General features: G+C 34.1%; 1 protein-coding gene across 2 annotated transcripts in view; it reads right to left on the reverse strand.

Annotated features, from left to right (window-relative positions):
* The window catches only part of HNF4G (hepatocyte nuclear factor 4 gamma), a gene marked incomplete at both ends in the record, with an annotated part of 28,094 nt that extends 14,555 nt beyond the window's left edge, over positions 1-13,539 (reverse strand). The window contains 4 exons of one of the 2 annotated variants that reach the window (XM_080694646.1): positions 1,738-1,844; positions 4,762-4,856; positions 9,180-9,351; positions 13,422-13,539. In XM_080694646.1, coding sequence (XP_080550772.1) covers positions 1,738-1,844; positions 4,762-4,856; positions 9,180-9,351; positions 13,422-13,539 — 492 coding nt within the window. Of the gene's footprint in view, positions 1-1,737; positions 1,845-4,761; positions 4,857-9,179; positions 9,352-13,399 lie in introns of both variants that reach the window. The other variant, XM_080694645.1, reaches the window with a different exon arrangement.
* Positions 13,540-13,875: the final 336 nt, after the last annotated feature.

Here is a 13,875-nt window from a genome sequence, read left to right on the forward strand (position 1 = left end):
AGTAGTTGGTCATTATTTCCCTTTTTTGCTATGACTGTTAAGTGAACACAATTGAAGCAGGCATTATCATTACCACAGTATCTTAAATTATAGTAAACATTTTAGATTGAAAAATAAAATACAGATAAAATTGAAAGAATTCAGTAAATAGCACCAGGCTCTGGGAGCAGTATCTGATTTTAAAAGCCAAATCTGTACACTAAGTTACTACAACCTTGGGGGTGTTTGATACTTCAGTAAGCTATATAAAGAGCTAGGTAGTACTGCCATGAAATTTGCTCTGCAGTTGTATTTTTAATTAAAAAGTGATATTTCCCTTTAGGAAGTCCATTTTTAATTTGATGGTCTTAATGACAAAAATATATACAGTGGGTGAAGTTTATCAAACTGCAAATAAAAGATTTAGATAAGAAGCCAGAACTGTTTCTGATGCTGCATTAAGTGGAAGCTTATAAAATAAAGTAACCAAACTTTGATTCAGAAATGTTGACGAGATTACCATACAGTGATACATTTTTTAAATTGCATATAGTATTAAACTATAAGTGTGTTAAAAGTGGTGGAAAAAACACTATCTAAAGTTTTAATGAACTTAATTTTTTAACACATATGTGTGAGTGTGTCTTTCTGTGCATAAGGATATTTCCTCAAATTTCACTTTAAATCGTCCTCTAAATGCTTTATTGAATCATCAAGTAATCTTCAAGTAATAATGATGATAATAGGAATGTTAACCTCATCATATTACCCCTGTGTTATCAAAAACGAAAGTAGTCTCACTGACTCTTATAGGAACTGACTGCTTACCTACTTCATAATTTGCTTTATAATACAAAAGTATGATTAACATTTCTAATGGGGTGATGCTAAAATAAACCTTCTTAAAAGGATTTATTGCACTCTGAAATGACTTATTATACATATATATATATATACATATTATATATATATTATACATATATATATGGCTAATGACCTTTTAAACATTAATCCTGATACTCTAAAATAATTTAAATAATAAAGCTGTCTTTTTCCTATGGTTTCTGAATTCTGGATCTACAATTATTTATTTATTTATTTATTTATTTATTTATTTATTTTTGATGGTACTGGGGTAGAACCCAGAGGCTTTCTACCTCTAGGCTATCCTCCCAGACTTATTTTATAGTTTATTTGGAAACAGGGTCTCACTAAGTTGCTGAGAGCCTCACTAAATAGCTGAGGCTGGCTTGGAACCTGTGCGATCCTCCTGTCTCAGCCTCCCAAGTGTGGGGATTACAAGCGTGCGCCACCACGCCCGGCTCTGGATCTACATTTAAAAACCCATTTCCAAGGCAGATGTCAAGGTGACTGACTTCTTGAATTCTGAAATCATTTTCAAGGAAAGAAACTCTGATGACAAGTCTCAACCAAGCTTCCCAAAAGTTGTACCAGCCAATTTTACAGATCCAACCAATAAAATACTCCTCCCCTAGAACATTGTGCTATGCAATAAAAGCTTAATGCATTAATCAGTGCTATATAAACAAACTTTTGTCAAACATTTCATATTCCATATAAAAATAGCACAAAATTAAGCCAGCAGCCCATGAATATTATCAAAGTAAAACTCTTGAATTTGTGCAGATGTAAGTTCATTAGTAATGAGATATTTGAATGAAAGATTATTTCAGCATTATGCACAAATAGAAATTTGGTTCTATTTTAAAGAGCTGGATGTTGGTATGTAGCAGGTACCTGGCGAGACCGGATTTCGGCTTGGGACAGTGTGTTAATGGAAGGGATGTTGCTGCCGTCAAATGTGCTTCTCCTGGTGCTTATTCTATCACGTTCATTTTGCACAGCTAGAAAAGAAAAATTGCAGGATTAGATGGTCAGATTTCCTTAATCTATGTCAGGACATACATTATAAATTTTAGAAGTATACAAATAGTAAGAAAGAGTCTTTACAAAATGGTTTGGTGGTAGAAAGTAAGGTATTTTTCATTCCGTACCACTTTCGAAAGTAAAGAAAGCCAGGCTGGTCACCACAGTTCGTAAATAGGTTCTTTGGAACTTCATGATGATATGCATATTAGACAGTGTAGGGTCAACCAGTTATGCCATGCTGTATTTGTAGTAAGATGGCTTTCTATTCCCTCAACATTAATAAAACTATGAGATAACTAGAGGAAAAGTATCAGTATGAAACTGACCAGGTCAAAGATAAGAGTACTCACTGTCAGAAGAAATGAGTCATAGATTTTGAAATTCTATTTTCTTTTTCCTATACAACACCACCAAAATGGAAAGTAAGTTCATTTTAGTTAAGGTAGTTTAGGATAGCAACCTCATGATCTCTTATAAAACCCTGTCCTTGAGATAGGCATTAATTTAAAAAAAAAAAAAGTCCCAGTCAGAGGTATCTTCTGAGAAGACCAAGGTTTTAGTATTAGTTTTTTGGAAAGGTGAATAAGTTAATACTCTCTCTCTCTCTCTCTCTCTCTCTCTCTCTCTCTCTCTCTCTCCTCTCTCTCTCTCTCTCTCTCTCTCTCTCTCTCTCTCTCTCTCTCTCTGTGTGTGTGTGTGTGTGTACATAATACTTGGGACAAAACCCAGGGGCATTTTGACTCTGAGCTACACCTACAGCCATGTTTTACTTATTTATTTTGAAACAGGGTCTCACTAAGTTGCAGAGGGCCTCACTAAATTGCTGAGGCTGGTCTCGAACCCATAATATTCCTGTCTCAGATTTCCAAATACCAGGATACAAGCATGTACCACCACACCCGAATAAGAAGTTTCTTTTATTATTAAAAAAATTCTTTGAGAGCTATGTCTGCTTATTTCAAAAAGAAAAAATAACATGTTTATTTTAATCCTTTATTGAAAATTAAATTTTAAGTATGAATAAGAATGAGAAGTATTAACACATATTTTTGTACAAACCCTATTCACATGTGAAATAATATATGTCAGATATCAAAGTTTGATTTCAAAACTTAGGAAGTAAACTTATCTTCCATTAACCAAAGAGAATACAAACAAGGCCCATGGCCTCATATTATTTACAGGTTAATATTGTAATCTTTTCTGCTGAAAAGATAAGGCATTAAACTATCATTTTTCTGTTTTCTATGCCGAAGTCTTATAATAGATGCCTGAAACTTAGAACTATCAACTCCATTAAGTTAGAAGAGAATATACTAAGATTTCTTGCCTTTAAGGAATAGTAAATAGTTTTTAAATTGAAGTGAAGTGTTAATATTTTATTTTAAAATCATACTTACTGGTAGATTACTCTTTTTTCATTAACAGAAATTGTTATTGATTTTCAAACTAAACTGTCTAATTTGGAAATGCATATGTGATTAGATAAAAATAGATGTTTTCATGCTTTGCAAATCTCATTTATATTATTGCTTTATGAAAATACTAAAAGTTACAGTTAACATTTGGTATATTTTCATTACTCTCATTTTCTACATAAATCCAAGTTTACATGTTTCTATTTAATTAATCTTGATATTTTGTTTTTACTCTATAGAAGATGAATATACCAACTTTAAAACTCTAAAGTTACTTTCCAATCTATTTTTAAAAATTAAAGCATCATTTCATGAATGTAGACCATATAATTCCAGTATTTTCAAAAGTAATATTATTTTAAAATTGTAAAATGTATAAAAAAATTGGATTGTGATTGTTTGCAATTTTGTAGGGGTAAAAACTGGAGTTCAAACAGAAATGGATAAAGACAATTGACAAAGTATGTGATTAATCCCGTAAACTATTCAATAGAGCTTTGGAACATTAGCAATGTCATTTTTGAAATAGGAGAGTGTTTTCCCATTAATTTTGTGAACTTCATTTTTTGTCATCTTTTTGAAGACTAGAAGCATGACTAAAATAAATAATTTTTGTAATTCTAAAATACTGAAAGATAAACAAAGCTAACTATATTCCATATGTATCTGATACATTTTAAGCTTCCATTGTAGAGTGAGTTAATTTAATGTGATTTATTAAGTTTGTAATATACTGTGAACAATATCTTATTGCACATGAGATAGGCACAGGCATGCAGCAGAATAGGTATAAACTCTTGTAGCTACTATGTGTGCTCAGAGTTTAGAGTTTGTTCAACATATTTGTGTCTAACTTAACCATATTCAGAATATACAAGAATATAATCAGATTATTTAATACATTCAAAATGAAATTTGTACACACTAAAAAAAAATCTATTATCTCTGTCCCTTGATAGAACATAAACTCCCTAAGAGGAAGGATGATTTTTTCTACTCTGTTCAGTGCAGAAAGCTTAGCACCTAGGATAATATTTGAGAAGCAGCAGCAACTCAATAAGTAATTGTTAGATGGATCAATGTATGAAAAGTAGATGTTTTGTTAATGTTCATGAAATGAATAAAGATATTTGTTATTACGAGTAAAACTGTTTAAAATACATTTATAACTTCAATCTATTCATAGATTTTGCCATTTATCATTTGAAGAGAATGTTATTGGAATGTTATTTACACAATAATGTAGGCGGTAGTGTAGAGTTGAGAGAATGTGTCACCAATTAGACAGTCACCAGATGCAGTCTGTTTCTGCCTCTAACTAGCTGGATATCCTAGGGCTAAATTTTTTAAGTTAAAATTTTTTCAGAGGAAAAGGAGAACCTGTGTAAGAAGGGCACTATTGTTTAAGAGAAGGTTTTGTATGCTCATTATTTTTCCTCAGTTATATCATTATCAATATTGTTGTTACTATTACCTTCCTTTTTCATTCCTGCTCTAAAACATTTTCTTAATCGACAGTATCTGCACTGATTCCTTTTATCCTTGTCAACAACACATTGGCGACTGAACCTGTAACATCAAACAAAGATAGGTTAGCTTACAGAAAACTATCAATTATCAAAAAACAAATAAACCAACAGATAAACTTTAAGTAAGTATAGTCAAATTTGGCTCAACAGAAAGAATGTGAAAAACAATTACCGAAGACATTTTTAATCTCATGATCAGTATGTACATGGAAATACAATCCTCACCTCTCACACAGTCTTTATAATAAAATAAAACTGAATGACTATCTCATTTTTGGTCATTATACACAATCCTTTATATCATGAGTCATGGAAGTCAAACATAGTTTAAAAAATCTTCTGCATATAAATTCTTGTTGCTTATTGCTAAACAATTTCACTGTAATGGAAACTCAGAACTTCATTCACCAACACTTTTGTGCTTTTTATCTTTTTAAACATTCTTCTATTAATTTTAAATGGTTTCAAGTCCAACTGGATCTACTCTTCATGCCAAATTATAAGGCTGAGGATGTGGCTCAGTGGTGGAGTTCTTGCCTTGCATACGTGAGACCCTGGTTCAATTCCCACCCTTATCAATAAATGAAAAAGAATTAAAAACCAAATTACATGTCAAAGTGACATTGAGGACAGCATTTAAATTAGAATATTAACTGATACTGCTGATTTGGAAAAGTTTAGCAGTTTCTTAAGTCTGTCATATGATATACTAGGTATACACTCAAAAGAGAAAATATATGTCCATAGCAGCTTTATTCATATGAGCCAAAAGAGAAGTGGTGAGCAAATGTGGTATGCCTGTACAGTGGAATATTGCTATTTGCCAATAAATAGGAATAAATTCTGGTGCATTCTACAGTGGTGGGGAGGTGCTGAGAACACTCTTCTAATCTAAATGGAGTCAGACAAAAGGCCTTATATTTGTATGATTCATATATATGAAATGTTCAGAAGAGGCATTACAGATATTATAAGTAGACTGGTAATTGCCTGATATTGTTGGAGAGGAAGTTAGGGAATTGAGAAGTAACTGCTAAGAGTTTACATACAGTGTAATGAAAATATTCTAAATCAATTGTAATGATGTTCACACAGATCACAATAAGATAAGAGAATGTATTATATACTTATGTATAGATAGTCGCTAAAGTTAGACTTAAGCCTGACTCCCCGGCTCACCATTCACTCCTGGTAGAACTTGGTGACGTTAAATGACAATGTATTTACAATTGTAAAATAGAAAAGAGATCTGGCCTTAAAAGATTGTTGTGTGATTGTATTTTAGAGTTTGAGAACTATATTGATCATATAGCAATAAATATTTCTCTAAAATGATTACCCATATGATTACTTGCTTATCCTGATTATTTGTAGTTGATTATTAAATGATGAGAATAAAGCAATATATTTTGCAATCTATACAAAATTATTTAAAATGTATGGGTGACCGCTTAAATTTTAAGAATAAGGGAACCTACTTCAAATGAGTTGAGCTAAAAGAGATGTGCTTGCAGAGTGGGAAAAAAACATACTGTTCGTTTTTTTGTGTACGGTACTAAAGATTAAATTCAGGGGCATTCTACCTCCAAGCTAAACACCAAGCCCTTTTTATTTTTATTTTGAAAGAGGGCCTCACTAAGTTGCTGAGGCTGGCCTTAGACCTGCTATCCTTCTAGCTCTACCTCCCAACAACTGGGATTACAGGTGTGTGTCACCACACCTGGCTATGTTTGTTTTTGTTTTTTTGTTTTTTGTTTTTCTTTTGCGGTACTGGGGATTGAACCCAGTACCACATTCTACCTTTGAGCTACAACTTCGGCCAGATTTTATATTTTATTTTGAAACAGGGCCTCACTAGATTGATGAGTCTCACTACTTCTTGAGGCTGTCTTCGAACTTGCAATCCTCCTGTCTCAGCCTCCCAAGTACTAGGATTACAGGATTGTGCCAACAATCCAGCTATATTGTTGATTTTGAATGCATGCTAGGGAAACTCAGGAAAGAGGATCAATGACTAAAAATCACAACAAGTAAAATATATCCAATTAATACTAAACTAGTAGTAAGACTGAATGTACGTTCCATGTACAAGTTGATAGCACAAAGATTAAACAGATAAATTCCACCTGTCTCCTCCATTTAAGGAAAATACAACCTTATAACATGAAATATACAATTTTAAATAGCCAATATAAATAGCAGCATGCAGCTGGGCATGGTGGTGCACATCTGTAATATAAGTACTTGGGAGGCTGAGACAGGAAGATTGAAGATTTGAGAACAGTCTCAGCAATTTAGCAAGACTCTCAGGATAACATTTAAATTTCCAAATGCTGCTTGAAGAACAGTACTTCCTATTCTTCCCATACAAAAAGGGCACAAATCTCAAAAGCCCCTGTGCTGTTCCTCTCAGCTTCTTACAAAAGTTGTTGTTGGATTTATTTATCTAAATTGTCATTTTTCATATAGGAGTATTTCATTTTTAACAGAATACATGACTTCAAAAAAATGTTGTTTACATCTTACTTTGGTTTTATTTTAGTATTTCCTTTCTTAGGGATACTCAATAATTAATGTAATGATAGAAAAATGCTTATAATGAAGAAAATTTATTTTTAACCTCTAGACATATATAAGCAAAACACATTTAAATACTTTTCTTGTTGTTTATCAAGATTTTTTTTTTTTTTTTTTTTTTTTTACGGTACTGGGAATGGGACCCAGGGGCATTCTACCTCTGAGCTATACTCCCAGCCCTACTTTTTATTCTTTATTTTAAAAGAGGGTCTCACTGACTTGCAAAGGGCCTCACTAAGTAGTGGCTGAGGCTGTCTGCGAACAGCAATCCTCCTGTCTCAGCCTACCAAATGCTGGGATTACAAGTGTGTGCCATCACAGCCAGCTCTCAAGTTTTTAAAGTAGATGATTTATGATTTTTAACCTACATCGCACTCTTCTAGAAAATTTATTAGAGAACCCTAGGTAGGTATTTGTGGAGTTATGAGTTAACTTTATTGTATCCTGAGAAATCAAATAGTACTTCATTGTGAGGGAGATACATTCCTTCCAAATGTCCAACTTACTCTTAAATCAATTTAACAATGTGAACATTCCTTTCATAGAGCAAATACATATTTTCTTCTGCTAAAATCAGGCATATTTGCCAATAGTCAAAAATCAACCTAGATATAATATGTATTCAAGAACTTTCATGATAATCAATTAGGGTGCAATATCTAAACCTAACCTGTGACATATGTTGCTTAGGCAATACTGAAAAAAATCTATTAGAAATGTGACAGGTTCATTAAGTAAGATGTACACAAAATATTTAAATTCAGTGATAAAAATATAGTATGAGAAATGTCTTTTAAATTTTAGCACTAAAAATTAAATTTTATTCTTTGAAAGTCAGCAAGCTCTGAAATTATCCACACTTTTATAATTTTGTTTTAAAAGACCCAGGATGTAGTGGCACTGAAAATAAAATCAACATATGGAAAAATACATACCTTGAAAATTGTTTATATGCAGATTTTAAACTGTTAAGTAGTATATGATCATATGGTAAAACAATAAAAAGACACAAGGAAAAGATCAACACCAAATTCCAGATGTAGCTACCTCCCAGACAGGAGGGAGAAAGAGAAAGCAGCAGGGGAAGTGTCCACTGGAGGAGTCAACAATATTGGTTTGAACTGGGTGGCGGGGGAGTGGATTTTTAATATATATTTTATAAGTCTAAAATGCTTCATAGACAGGCCTACCTATGTGGAAGCATTCTGCAAACATATCCACACATTCTCACTTTTATTGCTACTTGGAGATTTTGTTCCTAGAGTGACAGATACATGAAAGCTCTAACTTTCCTTCCTTTGCTTCTTGCATGCCTGTTATAGTTAGATATAGATTGTTCCCTGAAGGGCTCATGTATTAATGTTTGACACTGATAAATTAAATTATAAGGGTTGTAATCTCATCAATAGAAAAATCCATTGTAATGGATTTACTGGGTGGTAACTAGGCAGGTGAGGTGTGGCTAGAGGAGCTGAGTTTCTGAGGGTGTGGCTAAAAAGATTGGGCTTGTGTTTTCAAAGCCCTTGTTTTCTCTTCTGGCCTCCATGATATCACAGCACAGCACTTGCTCTCTCCCTCTGTCCTCCCACAACCACACCCTGAGCTACTTCAATAAACCTGGCCTCACATAAACTGAAGACTTGAAATCTATATGAGCAAATAAATCTCCCTTCCTCTACATTGTGTTTTGCCAGCTGTTTTGATTGACAGCAGCAAGGATGCTGAGTGAACAATGCCCTTTTCAAGCACTTATGAGGATGACTTTCTAAAAGGAGCACCCGAGTACCTGCAGGAATAAACGTGGCTCTTGCGTATGCTGCGTCTGAAGAAGCCCTTGCATCCGTCACAGCTCGATGCCCCGTAGTGCTTTCCCGTTGCTCTGTCTCCACATATTGCACACAAACAGTTGACTCCATTGTCTGTGGTGTTCATACTTGTTGTCTCTGGGGCAGAACTATCTGTTAAAAAAAAGTGAAAACTAGAGTTACCATCACTACTGAGTATTTCTTGATAGGCCCCAGTGAGTCCACTGGCCGGCTTCCTGGAGTTTTCAGTCTAGGGTTTACCTTTTAACCACTGGTCATTTTCATTCCCAGCTGTCATCTCATATTTCTGACCATTAAATTTGGAAACATTCTAGGGTTCTAGGGCTCAGTCCCCCAACTACATTCTTTCCCTAGGGAAACCCATGCAATAACCTGACATTAAATATTATCTCTATGATGGAAAAATACTCAAATTTCATTTCTACTCTGATGTTTCCCACAGGCATCAGCCTGAAATGCTTGAGTGCCTATTTGATAACTTCACTTCAGAGTCAGATAACAATTACAAATTAAATCCAGGTATGGTGATGTACTCCTGTAATCCCAGTTCTTGGAAGACTGAGATGGAAGAATGGCAGGTTCAAGGCCACCAACACAGTAACTTAGGGTGACTTTGTTTTAAAATAAAAAATAAAAAAGCTGGGGATATAGCTCAGAGGTAGAATGTCCCTAAAGTAAGTCATTCTGCAGTACCATACACACACACACACACACACACACACACACACACACACACACACATACACACACACAAAAATCATAATTTAATGTATTATAAACAAAACTTTTTTGTCCTGTAGAACTTGTTCTTCCTTCAGTCTTCTTGATAATAGCCAATGGTTCAATCCAATCTGTGGAGTCTTCCTTGATTTTTTTTCTCCTTCCTATCCAACCCAGCTTAAAATACATATCCACGTTTAAAATAAATATTTAAACCAGATGTGATGGCACAGAACTGTAATCCCAGTGCTTTGGAGGCTGAGAAAGAAGTATCACATGTTTGAGACCAATCTCAGTAGCTTAGTTAGACCCTAAGCAATCTAGTGAGACCCTGTTTCAAAAATAAGTGGAGGAGCTGGGCATGGTGGCGCACACTTGTAATCCCAGCATTTGGGAGGCTGAGACAGGAGGATCGTGGTTTGCAGATAGCTTCAGCTACTTAGTGAGGCCCTTTGCAACTCAGTGAGATCCTGTTTCAAAATAAAGAATAAAAAATAAGGCTGGGGGTATCATTTGGGGTAGAATGCCCCTGGGTTACATCCCAGTACCACCAAAAAAATAAAAGAAAGAAAAAAAAAATAAGTGGAGGAGAGTTTAGGGGTACAACTCAAAGTCAGAATGACCCTGGATTCAATCCATAGTACTAAAACATATTTGAAATACATATTAATCCACAACTTTGCACCCTTTTACATGATCACCCTTATTCTGTTGACTATCACCCTTCCTATGACTTATGCAAAAGCTTCCTAATATCTGGTTTCAAGCTTGTGCCTCTACTAATTATGAGCCCCAAACCACCAATATGATCTTGGTATAAGAAACCCCTATCTTGTTATTCTTCTGAATCCAACCTGGCCATGACTTTTCACTAGAGACATAATAAAGTCTCTGCACTTCACTATGACCTGCAAAGCCCTTGCCAGCCCCACCTCTCTGATCCCAGCATCTGGTACCACTTTCCATCCTGTCCCCATTCTCCATTAATATTAACTTTTTTCTTTTTTTTTTCTTTAAATCTCAATTCTTATTATAAAACTTTGACACTTGCCTATAAGGAAAGTTCTTCCAAACTTTCTTTGAGCTAGCTCTGAGGTGTTTGTTCAAATGTCACATTTTGTATAAAACCTCTGAAAACAAATCTAAAAGAATCACTGCCATCTGCCCTTCAAGTATAACCTGGAAACTTGCATATTATTATTCTTTTAATAATAAAGTCCTTACCTAGGATTATGTGTAGGTTTGTATATTTATTACCCATCTTTACAAACAGAATATAAACTTAATGATATCAGAGAAGATCTCTGTCTTTTCACTGTGCTATTTTCCAGTTCTTAGAATTGTGTCCAACATATAGCAAGTATCTAATGTATAATTTTAAAGGAGGGTTCAATAAAAATATATATGTAGGTATTTATACAAAATAAATATTTCTTAAATTAATATTGCTGAAAATATCTTTAAAAGTCTGTATAGACTCAAAATATTTTAACTATATAAGGTGTGGACCTGTTGTGTCAGGTTCTGGGGAGGCTGATGCAAGAGAATTGCAAGGTAGAGCCAGCCTCTGGTAGGCAGATTTGTGAGAACCTTTCTCAAAAAATAAATAAATAAATAAAAAGTCTGGAGATGCAGCTCAGAGATGGAATACCCCTGGGTTTAATCCTCCGTACCTCAAAAGAAGGTAATATACTAAAATTTTAATTTATCATAAATTATATAATAATATAGACATAATATTCACCATATCTCTCTATTTAGTATAACAAAATAATAGGTAAAAGATTGTCAGATCCTAATCATTTCCTGTGACATTACATATATTCTAATTAACTAATATTTGTGAGCAAATGCAGTCATATACTTTCATAAAGTTGGAAAAAAACTTTAAAGAGAATATACTTAAGGCTAATCATGTGACATTTTAGCAGTTAAAAGCAAAGAGCCAGGGGTGGTGATGCACACTTGTAATCCCGGTACTTGGAAGGCTGAGACAGGAGGTTCACAGGCTCCTGGCCAGCCTCAGATACTTAGTGAGGCCATCCACAACATTTTGAGACCCTGTTTCAAAATAAAGAATAAAAAATAAGGCTGGGGTATAGCTTGGAGGTAGAATGCCCCTGGGTTCAATCCCCAGTACTGAAAATAATGCTAAAGATTTTTCTCTTGGTGACATTAACAAAATAGATACTACCAGTGTGGAATTTAGAAGTACTTGAAATTGACTGTTTTGGGAGATGATATGGACATTCCGAAAACAAATTCAACTCTTTCTCAGTTTAATAATACTAAATAATTGATTTATAATTAAACAAGTTAATTAACAATTAGAAAATGTCAAACAAGTTAGTTTTTTTTAGTATATATTGGTAAATATTTGTGGTAAATCTGTCCTTATGAATTAAAAAATCTAGAATATTTTTTTAAAGTCATCACTTTACTAAGATGAATACCATTAAATATGTTTAACCAAAACAGTGACTTTCTAAGATTTGGTTCATATTAACTCTTTAATTTTAAACTTTAAGTTTTAGACCTCATGACAATAGTTAAAAATCTAACCACTAATAAGCTATTGCTTACTAGAAATATAACCAGGATACTAAACTTCAGTCATGCAAATTGCACATTATAGTCCAATATTAAGACACTCTTACTATAAGATGCTTTCTCAGTCCTGAACTAATCACACACACACACACACACACACACACACACACACACACACACTTTTCCAAAGTATATATAATTATGAGATTTTATAAGTTCTAGCAATCTCAAATCTGTCTTGGATGAGACATTTACTTGGAAAAAAAATCTAAATTCAAAGACAAGAGTAAACTGCTTATATACAAACAATTCATACCTCATTTAAAGTTAAAATGTTACAACAGATAAATACCAGAGTTTTTGTCTGGCTAAACATTAGCCTGTCAAGTGAGGTTATAATATAAACCTTTATTTCTTTTCATATTTGTGTCCCATGCAAAAATTTGACAGTAAATTTAAATGTAGTTTCTCATCAGCAGCAATTGAGAAGAGGAATAAGAAAAGGAGGAACAATCCCTGAAACTCCCCAGTGTCCTAAAACAACTTTGCTCCATAAGTCACTTTAAATATCACAGAGAAAATATACGTTCACAGACAATATGCCAATGTTATTTATTACTATGATTTAGAGCAAATAAAATATCTGCTGAAACTACTCTTTCTGCCTCTCTAACTGGCTCATGACAGAATTCCAAGGTTGCTTTATTACACAAAACTAGTCTTTTCTACCTCTCACATAAAGTAGCCAGAGCATTATTAATTTAAATTTCGTGATGAAATGCAAAAGCTCAGATTTGTGGCCTCACACAGAAATGTGTGCTCTCGACTTCTCCAGCAATAAAACACTGAGCCTCCATCTCGGGAAGCTCAATTTGACTTCTTCCCCTGTGCTTGCTTTTTTTTAACATACCTAGAAGCAGAAGAGAACTCACCATTTGAGTTATATAGGATCTGCATAGTTTCAAACTCCAAAGTTGTGTAAGTGGGGTCCAAAACCTCGCTGTAGTTTCCCATATCCATGCCCAGCATCGGTTCTGATACCCTCATCATCGACTGAGACACACATAGAAATGGCACCACAAGCCCAGAGGAGCCCAGAGTGTTTTACTTTCAATCTGTGCGTGATAATCCGGAGCTAACTGTAACTGAGTGACCTAGGTGGTGCAGTGGGAGGGGCTGTAAAACTGTAACCTTCCCTAGCAGGCCATATTCTGCTTATTTCTTTTTATGGCATCTGAGAGTAATTCCTTGTGATAATCTTGGAATGTTTCATGGAATTGCCTTATCTGAAGTGCTTAGTGGACTAATATGATTTCCTAAATTGATTTCCTGTAGACAATAAATGCTGTCATTAAGTGAAGGATTAAACATAGAAAAGAGAATCTC

Source organism: Muscardinus avellanarius (assembly GCF_963383645.1).
Source record: "Muscardinus avellanarius genome assembly, chromosome: 4".
Classification (NCBI taxonomy): Eukaryota; Metazoa; Chordata; class Mammalia; order Rodentia; family Gliridae; genus Muscardinus; species Muscardinus avellanarius.